This window comes from Protopterus annectens, chromosome 1.part1 (genome assembly GCF_019279795.1).
Source record: "Protopterus annectens isolate FY-2018-M chromosome 1.part1, PAN1.0, whole genome shotgun sequence".
In the NCBI taxonomy this organism is placed as follows: Eukaryota; Metazoa; Chordata; order Ceratodontiformes; family Protopteridae; genus Protopterus; species Protopterus annectens.
Window position 1 is genome coordinate 147,071,988 of NC_056726.1, and position 25,414 is coordinate 147,097,401.

The 25,414-nt window shown below is 43.3% G+C and overlaps 1 protein-coding gene across 1 annotated transcript in view; it reads left to right on the forward strand.

Annotated features, from left to right (window-relative positions):
* The window catches only part of RNF217 (ring finger protein 217), a 1,666,157-nt gene that overhangs the window by 976,184 nt on the left and 664,559 nt on the right, over window positions 1-25,414 (forward strand). Inside the window, exon 2 of the mRNA XM_044073883.1 lies at window positions 2,491-2,724. Within this exon, the coding sequence (XP_043929818.1) occupies window positions 2,491-2,724 (234 nt within the window). The remainder of the gene's footprint in view (window positions 1-2,490; window positions 2,725-25,414) is intronic.

Below are 25,414 nucleotides of genomic sequence, written 5' to 3' on the forward strand. Positions count from 1 at the left end.
CTTTACTGTAATACTGCACAAACGTGAACACTTTATACACCTCTGATAACTCGGATATCTTTAATTAATACAAAAAATACATGCTTGGCGAAAATGTGGTAATTTCCTTTTATTTTATTCATTTTATGCAATTCAGACTTTATTTCAAACATTTTCCATAGTAGTTTGAATATTTTTATCAATAGCGGACATTTTAGTTTATTTAAATATCGTTTAGAGCATTTTTGCATGCTTCATTTCATATTTTGCGAATAAGAAATTATTTGAGCAAGTTTTAACATCTGAAATTAGTTTCTGACATGTTTTGCAAATTATATATGTAGTAGGGATGATCCATTCCTCTGTATTCCTCCAATACCAACCGGATGCCTCTCGGACTCAGATTGGAGAAACAAACTCTTTCTGGCAGCATGCCGTTTTAGCCATCCTTCTCTAATGTAGAGGACGAACAGGCGGGCAGTTCGTTAAGATGCTTTATTACATAGAAACACATCAGGATAGATAGCAGCATCATAAAATATAAACGAACTGAATAACACAGACCCTACAGACATACATGCTTACATCTTAATACAAAATGGCAGTCAGGCTCACATGTGCTCAGTATTTATACACTTGTGGAAGCCCACAGATTAATTTTATTTATTTTTATTTTATTTTACATTTGTTGACTGGGCTAGTCTAGCTGGATACATGTCCCTTTTCAGTAGAGGCCCAGGGAGCTAAGCTGCAAGCAAAGTAAAATTACAGAAAACAATAGTTAAAAAATACAATACGTCAAAAAAAAAAAATTACAATACTTAAAAAATTTCTAAATTGCTATACATAGGAGAATTAACAATATTTGGAAAGAAAAAAAAATTAAAATTATGTTTAAGAATAGTAGTATAGAGTCAATGCATCGTTTGAGATACACACAAGTACAGGTAAACTCAAGGTTTAATGTTATCATTTATAAGACAAAAAGGAGAAAAAGAAGGTTGTAGAGGGGAAAAAAAGCACTGGCTAGTATACAGATGGCTTCTATAGAATCTTGTTGCAGAGAGGACATAGCACAGAAGGAAGGGGTATAGTAAGAAGAGAAAAATAGGGGGAAGAAGTAAGGTTCAGTCTGTTTAGAACAGGGACAAAGCCAGAGGAATTTCTGATGTTCTGTGAGGTGTTTCTTGAAAAGAGACGTAGATGAGAGAGATGTGTCATAGGAAGCTTGTTCCAGATTTTGCCCACAACGTTAGTAAAAAGTGAGTCCCCAGCTTTATTATTAGATTTAATATTGGAAATTAGTAGGAAGGTGGCTTCCTAAAGGTACATGCACACATATTGATCTACTTCTGCCATAGCCATTAGACTGTTTAAACCTGTACTGGGTGCTGTTTCTTAACCTGGTATGCCAAGAATCAAACTTCCTTTGGTGCTGTTGTGCTTCAGGACTTAGTTGTCTGAACCCTTTGCCTCTTGGCTCTCATTTGGCTCCTATCTACATGGTAGTTTTACTGCTTGGAATTCTCAGTTGTATATCCATCAAGGAGGGGTGAAAATACCAAATATAGCAGAGAGGTTTTTTCCACATCAGTTGATCTACATGGGCTGTTCTCAGTGGGTTCAGCTTACTCTCCCACCTTCCTCCTGTGTTTGAGTATCACCTCACTCCAGTGGCTGCTGTTGGAGTTCCCTTTAATTTGGGCAGTAACACATTTGTATATCCTTGTAGTGTAAAATGCCAAATCTTTACTTGTTTTAACTGCATGAAATATGGTCACTCAAAGACTAAGGTAGAATGATGGGGAATTCATTGGCTAAGCACAGACTGCCTGTTTTGTGTGTAACATCACAACAAGAGTTTCCTTTTCCCTGGGCCTCTGCTGAAAATTGGACTTGGGCCAAATCAGATTTTCTTGCTGAGCAAAAGACAATATACAATTTTTTATATATATATATATATATATATATATATATATATATATATATATATATATATATATACACACATTTAGGTGGGGGATGAATGCTCCCTTGAGTATAGGCACTGCAGAGGAAAAAATGCCCAGACTGAGGGAGGAAGGCTGATCCAGTTTTAGCCCCTTTGTGGAAGGTATACTTTGTAATTAGCTTGAACAGTAAGATGTCATTTATATCCTAGTGCATATATTTGTGTTTGCTCAAGCATGTGTGAGGGAGAGAGAGAGAGAGAGAGAGAAAGAGAGGTCTATACCTAGACTTTTTTTTTGTTTCTGTTTAAAAGTGATTGGTTATTGTAAGGTACAAGAATAAACAACAGCCTTACATGAACAAGGACCATGTAAATGGGAATATAATGGATGAAGGACAAGCTTACAGAGGTGTAGATATTTGAGTGCTTTTCGTGACTGTAGTGTATAATATTGAAGAGTATGAATTAACAGGCAGCCATTTTCCTGATTGTTTACATGGAAAGAACTGTTTGGAAAGTAATGAGAAATCGCTTATTTTTGCTTTCTTATTCTCTCGCAGGTATATCTTGGACAAGCTCAGATCAAGTGCCCAATAACAGAGTGTAAAGAGCTCTTAGATGAGATGCTGATTGTGTCAAACCTGCGCCATGATGAAATTGTTAAATACAAGTATTTTTTGGAGCTTAGTAGGATGGACATGAATACCAAACCCTGCCCGCAGTGCAAGCACTTTACTGTCTTTGAAAATAGAGGTCACTTTCCAACCCCCACCAAAATCGAAAACAAGTATAAAGTGAGTATACTGTGCATTTAATCTGGGTCTATTTTGGAGGCACAGTGTAGTATAAATGTGGACTGCAGGCTGGACACCTGTGCTTAAACTTAGAAAAAACACTACATTTGCTGTGATTTTTCTGCCTGTTATTATTTTTTTTTTATTTTTCTTAAATTCATGCTAGTATCATAATTAATATGTATTCATTTTCTAATATATGATGCCACTATGTCACTAAGGATACATGATTGCAGTTCCAAGCCATGGGTATTGCATCGAGTTGGTTGTCAAACATAGTACACCGGGTACTTACTCTGTTCTTTTTGCTGCCTGAATTGAACTGTCAGTCTACATGATTTAGTTAAGTTCATCATTTGCTTCTCAGCCTTGATCTGTGGTATTGCTGAATGCACACTTTTTCCATAATATTTTTAGAGTTTTAATGTTTATAGTTGTGCACTGTTTATAATTATTCAGCTCTTGGATTATGTAGCCCAGGCGGGTATGACCCTAGCCCTGAGCAGCATCCTACCATCACCCAGAATGATACCACAGTGCAAGCAGAAAATGATTGATTTCAACAGTTGGCTAAGTTTCTAGTCTCATTCTAAGGGAATCCAGTATTTGTGAGCCTGGGATGACATGATTGTCGGACCTTGATGCTCTACCAGACATGGCCTGCATCTGTCACCCCTGGGCTTCTGGCTACTGGCAAAGGCTCTTGCCACCCCTATAGTGCCTTTTTTTAGGCGGTGCTCCAAAGACCAAATTACCACCATAACAGCTACAGACAGATGCAATACGAGGGTTATGCTGCTCAATGCTGGAAGTCTAAATCTCAAAATGCGCTCACTTGAAACAGTTCTTAAAGTGGAGAACATTGACATTTGTGCTGCAACAGTGACCTGGTTCAAGGCAGCAGAAAGCACCTCTGCACTACCAGGCTATAACTCATTCCACACCTTTCGGCCCCAGAACTTGGACAGAAGCTTCAAAGGTGGTGGTGATTCCATATTTATAAAGGATGCACACACCAACAGACAGGTAGCCCAACATAACGCATCAGAGATACTTCAGGTGCAGTTAACATTGGGTAAGACAGAGATTCAGGTCGTATCTTGATATAGGTCCCCAACCATGTCCCAAGACTCACACTCCACGTTCCTAAGCACCTTGGAGAATGTTAGGGTCCAACCTAACACACTCATACTGGGTGACTTCAACTACCCTTCCATTAACTGGGAAAACTACTCATGGTTGGGAGGGTGGCCTAATGGTTAAGGTGTTTGCCTTACAAACATAAGGCGCAGGGTTTGAGTCTCACACAAGGAGGGGCCAAGCTTAAAAAAATTGCTGTAGCAGGGCAGTTAGTACTAACTAACCTATGATATGTACCAATACACTTGCCCAACGTTTCCTGGAATTCATTAGTTCCAATGCCCTATACCATCTCATTCTTACCCCAACTAGAGGTAGCAACGTTCTTGACCTGGTCATTACTAACATGGGCGACAGTTGCTCTACACCAATTGTCAACTCCTCCCTGGTTAGATCCGACCACAAACTAATCACCTTGGAAATCCACATACTACCCCCCTGGCAAAGGTAACCACCATGACTTCTCCAAAGCTAACTTTGGGCTCCTAAAAACAGAGGTGGCTAACTTCACGGCACCCATGCAAATGGAAAATAGTTGCATGACTGCTGAATCATACACCAGTGCACTGTACGAACACGTACACAAATGCATGGATCTCGCTGTACCCAATAGAACCAAGACGCTCTCCGCCAAAAAAAGGAAGCCAATCTGGTGGTCCCTTGCCATAAACAAACTCTACAACAGAAGGAGGAAACTGATGCAGAATAAGGTGAAGTCCCAAGAATGGAAAAACTCCCTTATCAGCCTCAACAAAAAGTTGAGATCCCTCATCAAATCCTCTAAAGCTAGCTATAAAAACAGAATTGCAGCAGATAGTAAAGACAACCACAAGGCCTTTTGTAGTTATGTAAAGAATCTCCACCGCAATACCCAGATTTGCTCTGAGCTACTGCACAATGGTACCTCCTATACCGAGCCAACAGATATTGCCAATATACTGGCTGACAGATTCAGTGCCAACTTTACCCCCCCCCCCAAAGGACCAATCACAATACCAGTAGATTGCCAGGCACCCAATATTACTGCTGCACAGGTTAACACACCACTGTCCATGGCCAAGAATACAGCCTCTATGGGACCTGGCAATATACCTGGCTGTGTTCTATATGAACTACAGAGTGAACTGGCACCTCACATGTGTGCCCTGTTCAATCACAGCCTCACCTCAGCCTTTGTCCCTACTGAATGGCGCACCGCTACAGTCATCCCTCTTCACAAAGGAGGAGCAACTACAGACCTTGGGAACTATTCCCCATTAGCCTGATGTCTGATATGTAAAGCTATGGAACACCTAATCATTGACCTAATAAACAAGGATATATAGAATCTCCAAACTCTGGCTAATAAACAAGGATATATAGAATCTCCAAACTCTGGCTCCCACACAGTTTGGTTTTGTGAATGGTAGATCATGCCTGCTCAACTTGGTTTACTTCTTTGAGTCAGTCACCAGAGCTGTAGATGAAGGCAAGATGATTCATACAGCCTACCTTGATCTGACCAAGGCCTTTGATACCATTCCCCACTCAGGAATCATAGAAAAACTCACTAAGCTTGGCATCAACCCCTATATCACTAGGTGGGTTGCAAACTGGCTCACAGATAGAACCCACAGTGTGAAAGTAGCCGACTCCAAGTCAGACTGATGACTAGTCATGAGTGGAGTCCCACAGGGTTCGATCCTGGGTCCTCTTCTGTTTGGTATCTAGTTCTCTGAAGTCCAGGCCAACACGAAGGGACTCTGACTGACAAAGTTTGCAGACCATTGCAAGTTGGGAGCAATTATTAACTCCCCAAGTGATGTTGACATCCTATAGAATGGCCTCACTGAGACCAACGACTGGTGTCAGAACCATGGCCTTAAGCTCAATGCCAAAAAATGTGTTGTCATCCCATTTGGGAAAAAAACTGTTCCCATGAATTACCACATCGATGGTAGTCCACCAAACACAGAAGGCATTATAAGAGATCTGGGAACACAGGTTGACATCAACCTCTCTTTTGATCACCGCATTGCCACTGTGGTCAGAAAGTCCTATGTGGCACATCTCATTACTAAGGATTTTGCATCCAGGATGAAAGAGGTCATTATCTCCCTCTACTCTTCCCTCATTAGGCCAATCATTGAGTACAATGCCCCATTTGGCATGTCCCTCACTAGACACCTGCAACAACTGGAGAGGCCACAAAAGTACCTCACAAAGAGGATCCTAGGCCATAAACATTTGTCCTATATGGACAGACTCAAAATATTCCAGCTATTCTCTGTCTCTTATCGCCTACTTAGAGGTGATCTCTGCTTGACTTACAAAGTCATGTCTGACCCAGCTCTGTTAGAAATGCTACATCTAAAGAAATCCCAATCCCTCCACACCACACGCTCCAGAGACCTCATCCTCATTACCACAGTCAACAGAATGTACTGGAGAGACAGGTTCATAACCCAGAAACTCCCCATGCTATGGAATAGACTTCCCATACATGTCAAGCAGAGTACCTCACTGACCCTCTTCAAGAGAAATTTTGATAAGTGGATGGGAAATAGAAAATTCATCCCGAGGAATAACTCCAGTGGCTCTACTCGACAGAGGCACTGGGAACTAAGGTTGTGTGGCATGATAGCAGGGTAATCCTATGGCTAGGCTTGTAAAGGACCCAGGGCCATTAGCTTAGTACACACCTATGAACCTTTAAGAGAAAATTGCTAAGAAGTTCTGTTGTGCCCACCAATTCACTCCAGACGAGTAACAGACTATTACTTGTAGCTTCTTCTTTAAAAAAAAAATAAATAAATAAGTCAGTTTAAATAACAGTGAGCATTGTACTAAATTTAACAAAAATACTTTGTGGAGCATGCGTGTGTATATTTTTGGTGGTAAAACTGTAAAGCATGCAAAACAATGGAGCACTATCAATTAATTAATGTACAGTCTATTTATTAAGCATAAAAGTTAGACATTATGAAAGAGCTTTGGCTACAGGAACAGTGACTGTTGATACCACAGGTGTTAGGACCACATGGCGCACAAAACTTTCTTAGGTTGCTAACCCTTATGATTACCTATAATGGATTGCCCATCTAGAAGAATTCACTTCTGTTGCAAAGGAGTTGAGTATAGCATAGAAGAGGTAAAACTCAAACATTTCTTCACAGATGTGGACATTTTTACACAGCCCTTGATTTTAAAGTTTTTGCCATCTGTAGATGTTCATGGAATGTATCACTTTTACAATAGTACTGACTACTGGGACCTCTGTTGCAAAAGGCCAGAAGGCTAGTTCATCTCCCAGGAGTTATCGTCCTTCCCTTTCTTGGTGAGTCGGATACATCATTATAGTCTGATGTTTTCAGTTTGCTTTTAAGCAAAGTACCATGCAAGTACTCCATTGGGAAGACATTCTTTACATATTTTTCTGTTATAGTCTGTGTGTTATGTAGTGGTGGAATGGTCTTGAGGTATGTCTGCTTCAGAAAGAACTAATAAATCTGAATGTGATATAGAGGGTCCCCTTAAAGACTGCCATATTAATTGTTTTTTTTTTGTCTGGGACCTGAACATGATGTCCCATACTGTAATATCTGTAAGGGATATAACCATCAGGCAGTAAAGAAAGTGGAGCTCTTCATTCAGACCTGTCCAGAAAGGAAGAGGCACAGGGCCTTAATACATACTATCACCAGAGCTTCCAACATTTCTTCACCCATCATGGATGTCTCCCTTAGAAAGAGAAAGTAGGAGATTGCTATGGAAATGTCCAAAAGTGTAACAATTGACACTGTTTCAGGTCCTGAAGTCTGTGTTTAGCTTGACAGCACCAGACCTTATGCTTCAGTAGAAGCTTCTGGCATTGCCCATGTGAAAGCAACCATGCGTTTTGTAGCTGGGCATGTCCTACCAAGCTTTACAATAAGTCTGTCCATATGCCTATGTGCAGACCTCCATCTAAGATGCTGATTTATTATGTCTGAGAGGAAGGATGGAACTCCCTTTGTCTTTGTCTGGGAAGACGTCCAGAGTTTGGAAGTGGAAGTTAAAGAAAGCCCTAGTTGCAGACCCAGGCCTCCAGGGGGCACCAAATAGGTTCATAGGTTCATACTAGGCTATCTGCCCTAGGGCATTTATAAGCCTAGCCAGAGTGTGTTTGGCTTTCGCCACCCATTTTAAATTAATTTTACTATGCCTTTTTTTGAGGTTAGTATACTGTGCCTCTGTCTAACAGTGACACAGAAGTGATAGCCGGGGTAAACCTACGATCTCCCATCCACTCATCAAGATTCCTCTTGAAGAGAGTCAATGTGGGACTCTGCCTAACTTGGACTGGGATTTTATTCCAGAGTGAAGGGAGCCTCTGGGTTATGAATCTGTCCCTCCAGCATGTCCTATTTATTTCAGTGCTGAGGTTCAAGTCTCTCGAGCGTGTAGCTCGATGGGATTTGGATATTCTGAGGTGCAGCATGTCCATTAATTCCGGGTTGGACATGGCTTTATACGTCAGGCACAGATCGCCTCTGAGCAGGCGGTATGCCACTGAGTAGAGCTGGAGTTTCTTTAACCGGGCAGCATATGGCATCTGTTTGAGACCTTTGATCCTCTTGGTGAGGTACTTTTGGGGTCTTTCCAGTTGCTGCAGGTGTCTGGTAAGGTACATCCCAAAGGGGCATTGTACTCAATTATGGGCCTGATGAGGGATGAGTAAAGAGGAACGATGACCTCCCTGATCTAGATGTGAATCCCTTCATGATTAGGTGGGCTATATAAAATGTTTTTCTAACCACTTTGGCCACGTGGTTGTCAAATGAGAGATTGCTATCAACTTGGGTCCCCAGGTCCCTAATTACTTCTTCTGTACTTAATGGATTACCACCTATGTGGTAATTTGTGGGCACTTTGTTTTGCCAAAGGGATGACTATACACTTTTGGCGTTTAGCTTGAGGCCATGGCTCTGGCACCAGTTGTTTGTTTCTATGAGGCCCTTTTGGAGGATGCTTGTGTCGGCTGGAGAGTTGATTATGGCGCCCAGTTTGCAGTCATCTGAACTTGGTCAGCCACAGTCCTTCCGTGTTGGCCTGTACCGAGAAATATATACCGAACAAGAGAGGTCCCAGGACTGAGCCTTGTGGGATGCCACTTGTAACTGGTTTGGAGTCTGACATGGCTCCAGCAATTCTAACCATGTGGGTTCTGTCCTTGAGCCAGTTTGCAACCCATCTAGTGACATAGGGGTTTATATTTAAGCTGGTGAGCTTATCTATAATGCCCGAGTGGGGTATTGTATCGAAGGCTTTTGCGAGGTCCAGGTAGGCTGTGTGGACCACCTTCCCCTCGTCAATGGCCTTGGTGACTGTTTCAAAGAAATCGACCAAGTTTAAGAGGCAGGATCTGCCCTTAACAAAGCCAAACTGGGTAGGATCCAGTGTCTGTAGGTCCCCAATATCTTTATTTATGAGGTCCATGATGATCCTTTCCATAGCTTTGCAGACCAAGCTAGTCAGGCTTATGGGGCGATAGTTTCCAGGATCCGTTGAGGCACCACCTTTGTGGAGAGGGACCACTGTTGCTGTCGTCACTCTTTGGGTACATATCCTGTAGTAAGGCTAAGATTGAACAGTAGTTTTATGTTTGGGTTTAGCTCTTCTTGGAGTTCATGTAGGACGCAGCCGGGACACCATCTGGTCCCATTGATGCTGTGTTTTTGCTTTGGAGAGGGCGGCTCTTACCTGAGCATCTGAGATGTCAGGGGCAGCACTCTGTTGGGATAGATATTTGCCCTTTTGGTGGGGAGAGGGGGGAGAAGTTTGCACTGAACCTGTCAGCTAGGATGTTGGCAATGTCTGTGGGCTCGGTGTATTTTTTGTCATTTTGGACTAATTCTGAGCATATCTGGGAATTCCCACCCAGGTTCCTAACATAACTAAAGAAAGCCTTGTGATTATCCTTAGTGTCCTGTGCAATTTTTCTCTCGAAGCTGGCCTTAGACGATTTTATGAGTGCCCGTAGTTTTTTGCTAATACTGATCAGAGATGCCTTCCCTTTTTGGGATTTTGCTCTATCATGTAGTAGCTTCCTCCTTCTATTGTATAGTTTGTTTATGGCTCCTTCATCCAGACATAGGATATTCGCTATTAAGATTTATTAAGATTTATTTATTTATTTTGAAATTTTTAACCAGGGCAGAACACAAATCCCATTGGACCTATTCCAGACTCAGCCCAGGAATTTCCCTGTATTTGCAAGATTTTCAGGCAAAAGTTTGACTCTCACCCCATCACCTTTGCTAGAATGGCTCAACCTGTCCCAAGGCTTCCTACAATTCATGTGTCAGTGTCTGGAGTCTGTTCTGTTAAAAGAAAGAAGGCACTTCTTCCACTGAAGGACTCATACTCTTCAGATAGTTGGAAGAAATAGTGTGGAGAAAGGTCTTACTTGTGATTCATAGATGTCTTCAGCCATGGGTTGGAAACAGACCCTCAAGACACTGAAAATGCCATCTCCCCTGTTTCTGTCATACAGGACATCCCATTTAGTGATACTTTATATAGAATAAATGATCACTTTAAATGGGTTGCCAGATAGGTCTGCAGATGTTCAGAAACACTGTATTGATCTTCAAAGCCTAGAGAGCCCCAGGCCAGTGGCTTGTTTTATTTGCTGTTTCTTTGGAACCAGGCTTCCAGTCCCCTGCCCTTTCTGTAGGACCCAGAACTCCTTCAAAATTTGTATTCAGTAAAAAAATTCCTGAGGGCATTGAGTGGCATGACATCCAACTTTTTGATAGTACCACTAGCAAGGCTGCAGCTGCATGTGAGTAATGTCCCATGGTGTCTCAGGAGCACATGGAGGCAGCACAGCCAGGCTGTGGTGGAGAGGATCCCATTCTGCCTTACATAATGGATTAGAAAAGTGAACTATACAAATCATACTGAATATGAGGGGGAGAGTTGCTTTCAAACAGAAGCCCGTGAACCAGTCTTTAACCAAAGATGACTCGGATGTGCTTGATGGACCTGCCTCAAGGGTACTCAAACTCCAGGACAAATGAGTCACTCCCAGAGCAAGAAACACATTGGCATAAAAGAAGTGCTGAAGTGCTGGCACTCATTCAGGCTGTAAAGGCATTCAGACCGGTTTGGCAAAAAGGAGTGCTTCAGATAGCCGCAGACAGCACAGATGTAATGTGGTCCATAAGCAAGAAGGAGTGGGAGGACTGGGTCATACTTTCAATGCAGGCTAGCAATTAGTTTTTAGGAAGTAGCCAATCAACATCCCATCACAACTAAATTAGTTATCAGACCATATGAGCAGATCAGAGGCAAATCTCCACAAGGAGGTGTTGCAGAGCTATGGAGATGTGTTTTAGAAGATGCCCAAAGGCAAGGTATCACAGAGATAGACACCATTGCTTGTCTGACCAACAGAGTCATCATCATCATCATCATCATCAACCCCTTTTTCTCCTTGGGGCCAGGGTGTCTTGTCAACTGTCACCATCTGTTTCTATTCAATCCCACTCTCCTGCCTTCTTCGACACTCATGCCTTACCGTCACAGGTCTTCCCACAACAATTCATCTACCTCTTTGCTGGATGCAATTGTTTCCCCTTGTTTTTTCCTGTCTGTCCCAAATGTTCTTCGTGTTTCACTGTTGCAGTCATCACATTTGGGTTATCTGTCTGCAGGTAGCCCTCAGCCGGCCTGAATACCAGAGTCTTCGGATTCTTGCATCGGATGCTGTCTCTTCCATGATGTCAGATCGACAGGGGTATAAAACATGCAGCTGACGCCATTACATCAGTCTTTCTTGCCGTGCGGTGCCCGAAGCAGAAGCAGTTCGCAAGTGCCGATCGACCGTCTCCTGAAATTTTCATTTTTGAGTTTCAGACCAAAGGTCTTCAAAAAAGATAAGTACCCCATTGGGGATCCTTTTTCTTGCTCCAACCAATGTCAGTAAAAGCTAACAGTTGTCTTGCCTGTGGAAAGCAAATACCTCATAGAGATTTTCATTCTTGCTGCATCCCCTGTTTAGGCCCAGACCACGACGTCCCTCGCTGTCAGTTTTGTGCCTTGTTCAACCCCCGAACTATTCGTCGTCGGGCTATTTTTGCAGCCAATTATTTTCGTACTCGATCTCAGTATTCCGAAATGGCTTCGATAAGCCATCCGACTACCAATCTTACGAAAAGTAAGGATAAAGACAGAGACAGACTGCATAGGTCCAAAATTGCCAACGACGCTTCCATTAAGCTAGTCGCCAGTCCACCGGTACTCAGTGAGGTGCTTTCGCAGCCCCTGATACCTGCTACTTCAGATTCGCAGGCCTCTACTGAGACCCCTTTGGAGTCCGGAATGCCGAGAGATACTTCTTCGACTGTAGAACCTGCGGATGTCTCTACCTTGGATGGGTCCAGAGCCGCTGTGCAGGCACCAGCTCCTGAGGGTGTATTCAGGCCTACAGTCATTCATTTTAAACCAACGCCATCATTTCCATCCAGAAGTTCTGAATCCCTCAGGCCAAAAACTTGCACTACGCCTAGAAAACTAAAGACCAAACCGTGGGCTCAGGCCCATATGCCTCAAAAACAAATGCTTAGAATGGCTGAAGACCTTAGTACCGTAATTAGGGGAAGCCAGCCTTCCCCCTCTAAGAGACCTAAAACTGAATTTCTTTCTGATTCTTCTGATCAGGAATCTGATATTGCTGCTCCTTCTGATTACCAGGATTCACCCTTATCTACTTATGAGGATTCTGATGCAGAGGATTCCATTCCCTCTGCTTCCCCTCCAGAAGATTTTTCTTTTGGTGAAGTCTTGCATACTCTTAGGGAGCATTTCTGCTGGGAAAGCCAGGATTACTCTGAGTCCAAAAAAAGACTTGGGGAATTCTTACTCCTGCCTCAACACAGGCCTTTGGCTATCCTTCCTGTTCTGGACATTGTAGATGATGCTTTCTTTGAATCTAGCCTTACCCCAGACACTTTAGCTCTAACTCCCAGAAAACCTGACCGGTACTGCAGAGTACCTGACTCTCACAAGTTCCTCTTCAAAATTCCTTCTGTAGATCCAGAGACCATTTCCCAAGGACCAAAGGCATTAAGGCTACTGCTGCCAAAAATCCTTCTGATAGAGATTCTAGAGCCTTAGACAGATGGGGTAAGAAGGTATGCACTTCTGCTACTTTGGCCATTAGGGCTTTAAATTGCCAGTTTCATAAGTTAAAGTATCAGCAGCATATTATGGGACTACTTAAACAGAAAATTATGTTGATTCCTGACTGTGCTGAACACAAAGAATTGCAAGATTTAATGCATTCTGCAGAACAAGTTGGTAAACATATTTTGCGATGTGGTTTGACACTTTAGAAGCATGTTGCAGGGCTGCTGTCACTGGGTCTCTACTTAGAAGGCATGCTTGGCTTAAGGAACAAAACTTGCCAGATCATGTTAAAGCTAAATTACTGGATGCTCCCTTAAACCAAGACCTCCTTTTTGGCAACAAAGTGGAAGAAGTCCTCAGAAGGATGGAGGAAAAAGCTAAATCTATGCAAATTGCTCAAAGATTTCCTACAAGTACAGCCTCCAAGATTCAGTAGGCATTGGTCTTCAAAGAACTGGTCCTTTCCAGTCCCTTCCAGGCCTTCTCAGTCCAAACCCAGGAACAGCAGACCACCTAGGTTACAGTCTCAGGCTATGCACAGACCTAAGCAGTGGGGGGCTCCAACTACCAAAGCAGGGAGTAGTAAACTAACCCCCTACAGAAAAATGGCACAATGACTTAACCTTAACCCTTCCAAGCCCTCCTCAACTGCCTGTTCCCTTAGGAGGAAAGCTCGCACTGCATGCAAAAAACTGGGAACTCATTACCCAGTACAAATGGGTTTTGAACATAGTTTCCCAAGGATACAGATTCCACTTCCACACACTACCAAACCCAAATGGTTGGCCAGACCTACCCCCAAATCAATGGGTGGAGGCCCAACAGCAGGTCCTCTCTCTTCTCAGTGTCAGGGCTATTCAACCTGTCCCAGCAGAACAAAGGGGACAAGGTTTTTATTCAAGACTTTTTCTGGTACCCAGAAAGGGCAACTCCTGGCATCCTATCCTGGACCTTTCTGTTCTCAACACCTTTCTAATAGTTCCAAATTTCAAAATGCTAACTCTTCAACAGCTTCTTCCTATGCTAGCCAAGGATGTCTGGCTGGCAACCTTAGACTTAAAGGAAGCTTACCTGGACATCCCAATAAGGGAATCTTGCAGGAAATACCTACGCTTCAGGGCAGGCTCCATGCACTATCAGATGTTCTTCATGTTTCACTGTTGCAGTCATTACATTTGTGTTATCTGCTTGTAGGTAGCCCTCAGCTTGCCTGATTAACAAAGTCTTGGGTCTTGCGTTGGTTGCTGTTCCTTCTTCCCTGTCGTCAGGGGTATAAAACATGCAGCCAATGCCATTACATCAGTCTTTCTTGCCGTGCGGTGCAAGAAGTAGAAGCAGTTTACAAGTGCTGGTCGGCCGACTCCTGAAATTTTCATTTTCGACTTTCAGAACCCTTTCAGAACCGAAGTCTTCAACTAAAGCTAAGTACCCCATTGGGGAAACGTTTTCTTGCTCCTTACCGATGTCAGTAAAAGTTAATAATTGCATTACTTGTGGAAAGCAAATACCTCATAAAGATTTTCATTCGTACTGTATTCCTTGCCTAGGCCCTGATCACGAGGTACCTTGCTGTTGGTTTTGTGCTTTATTTAATCAGTGCACTATCCGTCGTCGGTATATTTTCGCCTCTAAATATTTCGGTTCTCGCTCCTACCAACCCACCTATAGAACATTAAGAAACAACAAGAATTTTATTCTCACCAAGTTTCAAAATGAACTTAAGGCATGCAACTGGTCAGTACTAAAAAGTCTCACCCTAGATGAAGCAGTAGCATACTTTAACACCAAATTCATTGCTATTCTTAGCTCCCATGCTCCCAACCGCTCTATTAGAACCAAAGTTAATATTGCACCATGGCTTTCTAAAGATAGCAAAACCAAAATTTCATTCAGAAACAAAGCATGGGGCACCTACCGAAAAACAAAACCCCACTTGATCAACTAAGATTCAGACAGCTAAGGAATGTCACCAAAAAATCCATAACCTTAGACAAAAAGAACCACTACTACCATCTACTGCAAAAACACCAAAACAAACCTCAAACATTCTGGGCAGGAATAAGCAAACTACTCCACCCAGGCCAAACCGCCACTTCACCCCCCTCAGCTTCCCAACAAAAATCCCCAGTAGACATTGCTAATAACTTCAACAGCTTCTTCACAGAGACTATTCAGTCTCTAGCCAGTCAACTCTGTCCCAATGGCTCTAATTCTAATGTAGCCACACCCAGTACTCAAACATACTTTACCTTCCAACCTGTTCCTATTCAACTTATTCATGCCCTACTTAAGAAACTAAGACCCACCACCCTGGCTGCCGACCTCCTCCCAGCAGACTATCTGCAAAAAGCTGCTGACACCAAAGCCTATCTTGATCAACAGAGCTATATCTGAAGCTACTGTACCCACTATATGGAAAATCTCCCATGTCATACCTCTCCATAAAGAAGGTAGTTCCACTGAACTGTCAAACTTTAGACCCATAGCTATTCTGTCACCTCTAGCTAAAATTATGGAGAAGTGTGTACACATACAGCTCATGCACTACCTCACACACAACAAGCTGTTGTCCAGCTTTCAGCATGGCTTTAAGCCACATCACAGTACTACTTCTGCCCTCCTCTCTTTCTCTAACATCATTAAACACAACCGCAATAATAACAAACTATCCTCATCACTCTTTCTAGATTTATCCAAGGCTTTTGACATGGTTGACCACAAAATGCTTATAAATACCTTGAAGACCTTCTCCTTAAACAACCATGCACTCCAATGGTTTCAATCCTACCTGCAGGGCAGGCAACAGGCAGTCCTGTGGCAGGACAAGCTATCATCTCGCCTACCCATCACATTAGGAGTCCCCCAGGGCTTGATACTAGGACCCCTTCTTTTCTCCATCTTTATCAACGACCTTCATTCAGTCATCCCAGATGCTACCTGCATTCAATATGCGAATGACTCCACCTTCATTTGTTCTGACACCTCACCAGCTACTTTATTCACATTGACCCAAATTGCCTTCAATACAGTGGAAAAATGGATCTCCAATCAACATCTAATCCTAAACCCCAACAAAACTAATTTGCTCCTCTTCTCCCCCACATGCAGGACCCCCCCTGCCAGCCTTCAACATAACTGCTAACAATGGCACTATCATCTCCCCAGAAGCCCAAACTAAACTACTGGGTGTCATAGTTGATAACCTGAAGTTTGATGAGCATATCAATCAAACTATCAAAACCATTAATAACAAACTTGGCTCTCTTTACAGAATCAAACCTCTCCTTACCCCACTTGCTAGAACTGCAATTGCCCGATCCCATCTGCTATCAACTCTTCTCTATGCCTCACCTCTATTCTCCAACTTAAAACAGATCTTAATAAACTATCATCCTGCTATAACCACATTGCCAGATTTGCTACTGGCACAGCCTACTGGATACACCACTGTCGCAACTTAAATCGCCTAGGATGGCTTGAACTGCCAAGCCTGCTGCAGTTCAACCAGCTAATAGTGGCACATACAGTCCTTTACCAACCAGAAAATACACGTGCACTAAAAATATTATCAGCCCCTACACCAGCACCCGGCCACTGCTATCATCCACTAGACTCCTAGTTCAAACATATAAATCCAACTACTCAGCTGGGAAAATATGGAACAGACTCCTAGATGACTTGACCCTAGAACCCTCACTAACTCAATTCAAAAACAAACTCAAGAAATACTTCAAAATTCATTGGTTATGTCCTTGCACTAACCCCGACTAGTGTCCTCTCTATTTCTTAGGTGACTTACCTTCAACTACTTCTAACTTTTTTTTACCACTCCATTTCAGGAAGGGTCAATTGTATAACTGCTGCTCACTGTGTCTTAAACCTGAATGTAATGTTATGTATGTTTATGTATGTTTAACTTTGAAAATAATGCTATGTTTTGTAAAGTGTTTTATAATAAGTACTATATGTGCTAAATGCTGGTATTGCTTATGACTGTAGTCTGCTTGAAACTAGCATTTACTAAATGTTCAGTGTGTATTATTATCTTGGAGCTTTTCTCCCCAGGCCTCCGCTGAAAATGGAAATGTATCCAGTCAGACTAACCCGGTCAACAAATGTAAAATAAAATAAGTAAATAAATTATCCAGAAATGTCTGTTAGCCATCTGACTACCGGGATTCCAAAAAAATGCAAAGATAAAGACAGAGACAGGCCGCCGAGGTCCAAAACTGCCAACGACGCTTCTCCTAAGCCAGGTGCCAGTTCACCGGTACTCAGTGGGGTGCTTTCGCAGGCCCTGATACCCACTACTTCTTATTCGCAGGCCTCTACTGAGACCCATTCAGAGTCTGGTATGCTGCGAGATGCTTCAACCATGTAACCCGCGGATGTTTCTACCTTGGATGGGTCCGGAGCTGCTGTGCAGGCACCGGCTTCTGAGGGTGTATTTAGGCCTACGGACTTGCATATTAAACAGATACCTCCTTCTTTACTTAGGCCTAAATCTCAATCCATGCCTAAAAAACTGACGCCCAGGACACATGCTCAGGCCTCTATGCCCAAAAACAAATGATAATGGCTGAAGATCTAATAACTCTAATCAGGGGTAGCCACCCCCCACCCCCCTTCTAAGAGGCCTAGGACTGAAGTTGATTATGAATCTTCTGATCTTTCTGATGATCTGGATTTGCCCTTATCTACTTATGAAGATTGTGATGCAGGGGACTTCATTCTCTCTGCTTCCTTTCCTGAGGATTTTTCTTTTGGGGAAACCTTACATACTCTAAGGGAGCATTTCCACTGGGAAAGCCAGGATTTTTCTGATTCAAAGAAGAGGCTTAGGGATTTCCTTCTCTTACCTCAGCATAGGCCTTTAGGTATTCCTCTTGTACTAGACATTATTTATGATGCTTTTTCGGAATCTAGTTTGGCCCCTGATTCCCTGCCTCCTGCTCCCAGAAAACCTGACAGATACTACAGGGTCCCTGAGTCCCACAGGTTCCTTTTTAAAAATTTTAAAAATCCTATTGCAGATTCAGAGACTGTTTCACAGGGCCCTAAGGGCATTAAGGCTTCTACTGCTAAAAATCCTACCCCTTCTGATAGAGACTCCAGGGCACTGGATAGATGGGGTAAGGTTTACACTTCTGCAACCTTGGCCATTAGGGCTTTAAACTGCCAGTTTCATATGTTAAAGTATCAGCAACATGTTATTGGACTGCCTAAACAGAAAATGACGTTGATTCCTGATTGTGTGGAAAATAAAGAATTACAGGATTTAATGTATTCTGCTGAACAAGTTGGAAAACATATTTTGCAATGTGGTTTTGATTCATTAGAGGCCTCTTGGAGGGTTGCTGTTACAGAGTCTGAGCTCAGAAGACATGCTTGGCTTAAGGAGCAATCTTTGCCTGATCATGTTAAAGCTAAATTGTTGGATGCTCCTTTAAATCAGGACTGTCTGTTTGGCAACAAGGCTGAGGAAGTTCTTAAAAAGATTGAAGATAAAGCTAAATCTATGCAAACTGTTAAAAGATTTTTTTACAAGATCAGCCTCCTAGATTTAGTAGGCACTGGCCCTCTAAGAATTGGTCCTTTCCAGCCCCTTCCAGGTCTTCTCAAGCCAAACCCAGACACAGCAAAAACCCAAGGTTTCAGTCTCAGGGGACACGTAGAACTAAGCAGTGGGGGGCCTCCACTTCCAAATCTGGGAATAATAAGACTCCCCCCTATGGTAAACTGTTTCAATGACTTCCTTTTAAAATTTCCAAGCACTTATTAACTGATTGCCCCTTTGGGGGGAAAGATTGCTCTTCATGCAAAGAATTGGGAACTCATTACCCAGGACAAATGTGTTTTATATATAGTGTCCCAGGGATACAAATTTCACTTCCACACGTTGCCAACACCAAGCGGGTGGCCGGACCTACCCCCAAATCAGTGGGGAGAGGCCCAAAAACAAGTACTTTCTCTCTTAAGCATGGGGGCTATTCAGCTGGTACCAGAAGAGGAAAAGGGACAAGGTTTCTACTCAAGAATTTTCCTGGTACCCAGAAAAGACAATTCATGGTGTCCTATCCTGGACCTGTCTACTCTAAACACCTTTTTGGAGATTCAAAAATTCAAGATGCTGACTCTTCAATTACTTCCTATGCTAGGCAAAGATGCCTGGTTGGCAACACTATATTTAAAAGAAATATACCTGCACATCCCAATCAGGGAGTCTTGCAGAAGATACCTACACTTCAAAGCAGGCTACATGCACTATCAGTTCTCTGCACTGCCCTTTGGCTTATCTACTGTGCCCAGGGTATTCACAAAGTGCCTAGCTCCAGATATTGCATTTTGCAGGCAAAGAAATATTCAAATATACCCATACCTGGGAGGTTGTCTAATTCAGGCAGAAAGCCAGGACATACTTTTGAATCATCTGGCCTTTGTACAAAGGGTTCTAACTTGTCTGGGGTATACCATAAACGAAAAGAAATCACACCTAGTACCCTGTCAACAAATTATATTCCTGGAAGCAAGCTTGACTACAACTTCCCAGATGGCTTACCTCACACCAGAGAAACAAATTCATTTGACAACCTACTTCAAACAAGTGGCCACAAAAACCCTGCTATCTGCAAGACAAATACTGCAAACCCTGGGGTTCATGGCCTCCTGCATTCTTCTAATTCCATATGCAAGACTGCATATGAGGAAACTACAGTGGTATCTAAAAAGCCTATGGTGTCAACATTCTCAAGACCTAGAAACAATGATTCCTATCATACCTTGCCTACGCTTAGAGTTCCTTTGGTGGGCAGAGGCCTGCCACCAAAATAAGGGACTACCTTTCACACAACAGATGCATCAGACTATGCATGGGAGGCTCACCTGGCAGAGAAGTGCATTCGGGGCAAATGGAACCCAAGTCAAATGCACCTGCATATCGATCAAAAAGAAATGTTAGCTGTACAGAATGCTCTGACAGCCTTCAAGGACCACATTCCTCCAGGACAAATAATGGTAAAGACGGACAACACCACTGTTATGTGGTACATAAACAAGCAGGGGGGTACACATTCTTACCCCCTCTGCAGACTAGCCATTGCATTGTGGAACACAGCCTTGAGCTACCAAGTGCACCTACAAGCTCAATTCCTGCCAGGAAAATTAAATACACTGGCAGACGGACTAAGCAGAAACCTCATGGACCCACACGAGTGGAAACTGGAACCAAGGATTTTCAACATGTTGACAAGCAAATGGGGGAGCCCAGATATAGACCTGTTTGCCTCTCCCCAGAACTAACAATTGGACAAATTTTGCACAAGGACTCCCCACAAACAAGCCTGTAAAGTGGATGCTCTGTCCTTCAGCTGGAAAAACCTATCAGTCTATGCCTTCCCCCCTCTGCCTCTGCTCTCCAAAGTACTACTAAAAATCAAACAGGACAAACCAAGGATAATTTTGATTGCTCCAGACTGGCCGCGCCAGCACTGGTACCCCCTCCTGTGCAGTGTGTCACGGTTATCTCCATGGCACCTGCCTCAGACTCCTTCTTCGCTGTCTCAGCAGGAGAACCAGATTCTGCACCCTCATCTTCTAACACTGAACCTTTCAGCCTGGCTAATTACTTAATATTTCCTTTACCATCCCTCAGCAAACCTGTGATGGATATCATTTTAGAGGCAAGGAGGCCTAGTACTAGAAAATCTTATGCTGAAAAATGAAAAAGATTCTGTCTCTGGAACCAATCTCAAGGGATGAGCACAGCAGCACCCAATTTACCTCAGATTTTACAATACTTAACTGAGATGCTTCACAAGGGCCTATCTTTTTTCCTCCATTAAAATCCACGCCACAGCCATTTCAGCTCATTATACCACAGACCCTCCCCTCTTCTCTCATCCACTGCTCAAACAGTTCCTCAGAGGGGCCAAAATTTTGAGACCACCCAGGAGAGCTCCAACCCCAGCCCAGGACCTTAACTTTATCTTGGAGAAACTCGCTCTACCTCCTTTCGAGCCAGCTGCTACTGCAGACTTAAAATTTCTTTCTTGGAAAACAGCTTTCCTTTTAACAATCACTTCAGCTAGAAAGGATATCTGAATTACAGGCCCTTATGGCAGTGGAGCCTTTCATCATCTTTCGTGCAGACAGGGTGTCCCTCAGAACAAATCCATCCTTCATGCCCAAGGTGGTATCCAGTGTGGCTCTTAATCAGTCCATTAATTTGCCAACCTTCTTTCTCAGTCCACAGAATAAAGGGGAGCGGATACTGCATTCCTTAGATGTGCACAGACAACTTAGATTCTACTTGGACAGGACTAAACGTCAAAGGAAATCTGAACAACTGCTGGTGGCATTTGCTGCAGGGGCAAAGGGGAAGGCTATTTCAAAGCAAACCATTGTTAAATGGATAAGCCATTGCATTCATTTCTGCTATAAGCACCATGGAAAACCTATCCCCCAGGAGATCAGACCTCACTCCACCAGGGCTGCAATCTACCTCTACAGCCTTTCTCAGAGGCGTCCCAACCAGGGACATCCTAGACGCTGCTACCTGGAGTTCTGTACATACTTTCACCAAGCATTATCATTTGCCAATTTTCTCTAAATCCAGCACTGGCTTTGCCACTGCAGTCTTGCAGGGCCTTATAGCTGGCCCTAATGCTATCTAAATTCCTCTTCCCAACCATAGCTTTGGGAATCTACCCAAAAGTAATGACTGCAACAGTGAAACACGAAGAACATAGTACAGTTGTGTACACTTACCATAAATGTAGATGTTTGAGTGTATTCACTGTTGCAGTCCTGGTTACCCTCCCTCCAACCCCCTAACTTCTTTTGGCTATACCTCTACTTTCCTTTTCTATGCTTAAAAGCCTTTTTGGTGTGTTTGCTTTTTTGTTGGAGGTATATCTTTGTACGTTTATATTTAATTTCTTCCCATTAGGGGAGCAGCTGACATCTGGGGCAAGAAAAACTGATGTAATGGTGTCGGCTGCATGTTTTATACCCCTGACGACCTGACGTCATGGAAGAAGGAAAAGCAACTGACGCAGGACCCAAGACTTTGTTAATCAGGCCGACTGAGGGCTACCTGCAAGCAGATAACCCAGATGTAATGACTGCAACAGTGAATACAGTCGAACATCTACATTTATGGTAAGTGTACACAACTGTACTTTCTCTGCACTTCCCTTTGGCTTATCTACTGTGCCCAGGGTATTTACAAAGTGTCTAGCTTCAGCCATTGCATTTTGAAGGCAGAGAAATATTCAAATTTACCCATACTTGGACTATTGTTTAATTCAGGCAGAAAGCCAGGACTTGCTATTACAACACCTGGCATTCATAAAGAAACTTCTAACCTCACTGGAGTACACCATCAACGAAAATAAATCTCACCTAGTACCCTGCCAACAGATTGGATTCCTGGGAGCAAACTTGAACACAACTTCCCAGATGGCATTCCTCACTCCAGAGAAACAAGTTTATTTAACAACCTACTTCAAATTATTAGCCACAAAACCCCAGCTATCTGCGAGGAAAATACTGCAAGCCCTGGGGTTCATGGCCTCTTGCAGTCTACTAATTCCATATGCAAGACTGCATATGAGGAAACTCCAATGCTATCTAAAACGCCTATGGTCTCAACATTCTCAGGACCTGGAAACAATGATTTCTATTATTCCTTGTATGAAGACAGAGTTCCTTTGGTGGGCAGAGGCCTGCTACCACCACAAGGGACTCCCTTTCACTCTACCCCTTGCCACCCTAACAACAGACGCATCAGACTATGCATGGGGGGCTCACATGGCAGGGCATTGCATTCAGGGCAAATGGAACCCGAGACAGATGCACCTGCATATCAATAAAAAAGAAATGTTAGCTGTACAGAATGGTCTGACAGCCTTCAAAGATCGTATTCTTCCAGGACAACTATTGGTAAAGACAGACAACACCACAGTTATGTGGTACATAAACAAGCAGGGGGAACCTACTTGTACCCTCCCTGCAGACTAGCCATGGCTCTTTGGAACACAGCCTTGAGCTATCAAGTACACATATAAGCTCAATTCGTGCCAGGCAAACTAAACTCACTGGCAAATGACTTGAGCAGAAATTTCATGGACCCACATGAATGGAAACCAGAACCCAAAATATTCAACCTCTTGAGGAACAAATGGGGGACTCCAGAGGTAGACCTGTTTGCCTCCCCTCAGAACTATCAGTTGAGCAAATTTTGCACAAGAACTCCCCACAGTTAAGCTTGGAAAGTAGATGCTCTGTCCTGTACCTGGGACAGCCTCTCGGTTTATGCCTTTCCCCCTCTGCCTCACCTCTCGAAGGTTCTACTAAAGATCAGATAGGACAAGCCAAGGACAATACTGATTGCAGCAGACTGGCCACACCAGCACTGGTACCCCCTCTTGCGCAGTGTGACACTGCTGCAACCATGGCACCTACCTCAGACCCCTTCCCTGCAATCCCAGCAGGCAGGCCAGATTCTGCACCCTCATCTTCTACCCCTCAGCCTTGCAGCCTGGCTAATTCCTTGAGCTCTCCTCTTGCATCCCTCAGTAAGCAGGTGCTGGATGTCATTCTGGAGGCAAGGAGGCCTAGTACTAGAAAATCCTGTGCTGAAAAGTGGAAAAGATACTGTTCCTGGAGCCAGGCTCAGGGGATGGGCACAACAATGCCCAGCTTACCTCATATTCTATAGTACTTAACAGAAATGCTCCACAAGGGCCTATCCTTCTCGTCAATTAAAATTCATGCCTCTGCCATTTCAGCATATTATAATACTGAACCACCCCTCTTCTCTCACCTCTTGCTTAAACAATTCCTTAGAGGGGCCAAAAATTTAAGACCCCCAGGAGAGCTCCCACTCCAGCCTGGGACCTTAACTTTGTATTGGAAAAGCTCACTCTTCCCCCCTTTGAGCCAGCTGCAACAGCAGAGTTGAAATTCCATTCTTGGAAAACAGCCTTCCGTCTAGCCATCACTTCAGCAAAAAGAGTGTTTGAATTACAGGCCCTCATGGCAGTGGAACCCTTCATTATTTTATATGCGGACAGGGTTTCCCTCAGAAGTAATCTTTCCTTTATGCCCAAGGTGGTGTCTAGTGTGGCCCTAAACCAGTCCATTCATTAGCCTACTTTTTTCCCTAATCCACAAAACAAAGGGGAACGAATACTGCACTCCCTGGACATGCGCAGACAACTTAGATTTTATTTGGACAGGACTAAGCCTCTCAGAAAATCTGAACAGCTGCTAGTTGGCTTTGCTGCAGGGGCAGAGTGGAAGGCCATTTCAAAGCAAACCATTTCCAAATTGATAGCCCATTGCATTCATTTCTGCTACAAGCACCATGGAAAACCTACCCCACAGGGGATAAGATTGCATTCCACCAGACAGCATCTATCTCTGCGGCTTTTCTCAGAGGAGTCCCTATCAGGAACATTAGAAGCTGCTTCCTGGAGCTCTGTACATACTTTCACCAAGCATTATCACATGCCTATCTTTTCTAAATCCAGAGCTGGATTTGCCACTGCAGTCTTGCAGGGCTTAATAGCTGGCCCTAATGCTCTTTTACTTCCTCCTCCCTTCCTTAGCTTTGGGAATCAACCCAAATGTAATGACTGCAACAGTGAAACATGAAGAACATAGTACAGTTGTGTACACTTACCATAAATGTAGATGTTCGAGTGTATTCACTGTTGCAGTCCTGGTTACCCTCCATCCAGCCCCCTGACTTCTCTTGGCTCTTCCTTTACTTCTTGTTTGGTATATTTATTTTTTCTGGTGTATTTGCTTTTTGATGGGGGTTTACCATATCATATAATTGCTTCTTATTGTGGGGGCACCTGACATCTGGGGCAAGAAAAACTGATGTAATGGCATCGGCTGCATGTTTTATACCCCTGACGACCTGACATCATGGAAGAAGAGACCGCGTCCAACGCAGAAATCCGAAGAGTCTGGTATTCAGGCCGACTGAGGGCTACCTGCATACAGATAACCCAAATGTGATGACTGCAACAGTGAATACACTCGACCATCTACATTTATGGTAAGTGTACACAACTGTACTGTAGCACTTTTGTGTGCTACAATAATTGCTACAAGAAGTCTGGTAAAGTGCTAGACTAGTAAGCTAGTAAAAGTGCAGTAGAGGAGAGAACTAGCAGATCTAAGGGAAAAGTTGAAGAGCAGACTTTGGCACCACTCAGAAGCTTACAAACAGTCCTGGATACAGCAAATCTGTATCTGGACTAGACTAGTTACAGGAAAGGCGGGAAACAAGCGCAAACAAGGGCTTTTAAACCAGAAAGTAGAAAGAGATGGAAAAACTGCCCAAACGGCCAATAAACTACAATCCATTGGCCAGAAACCACTC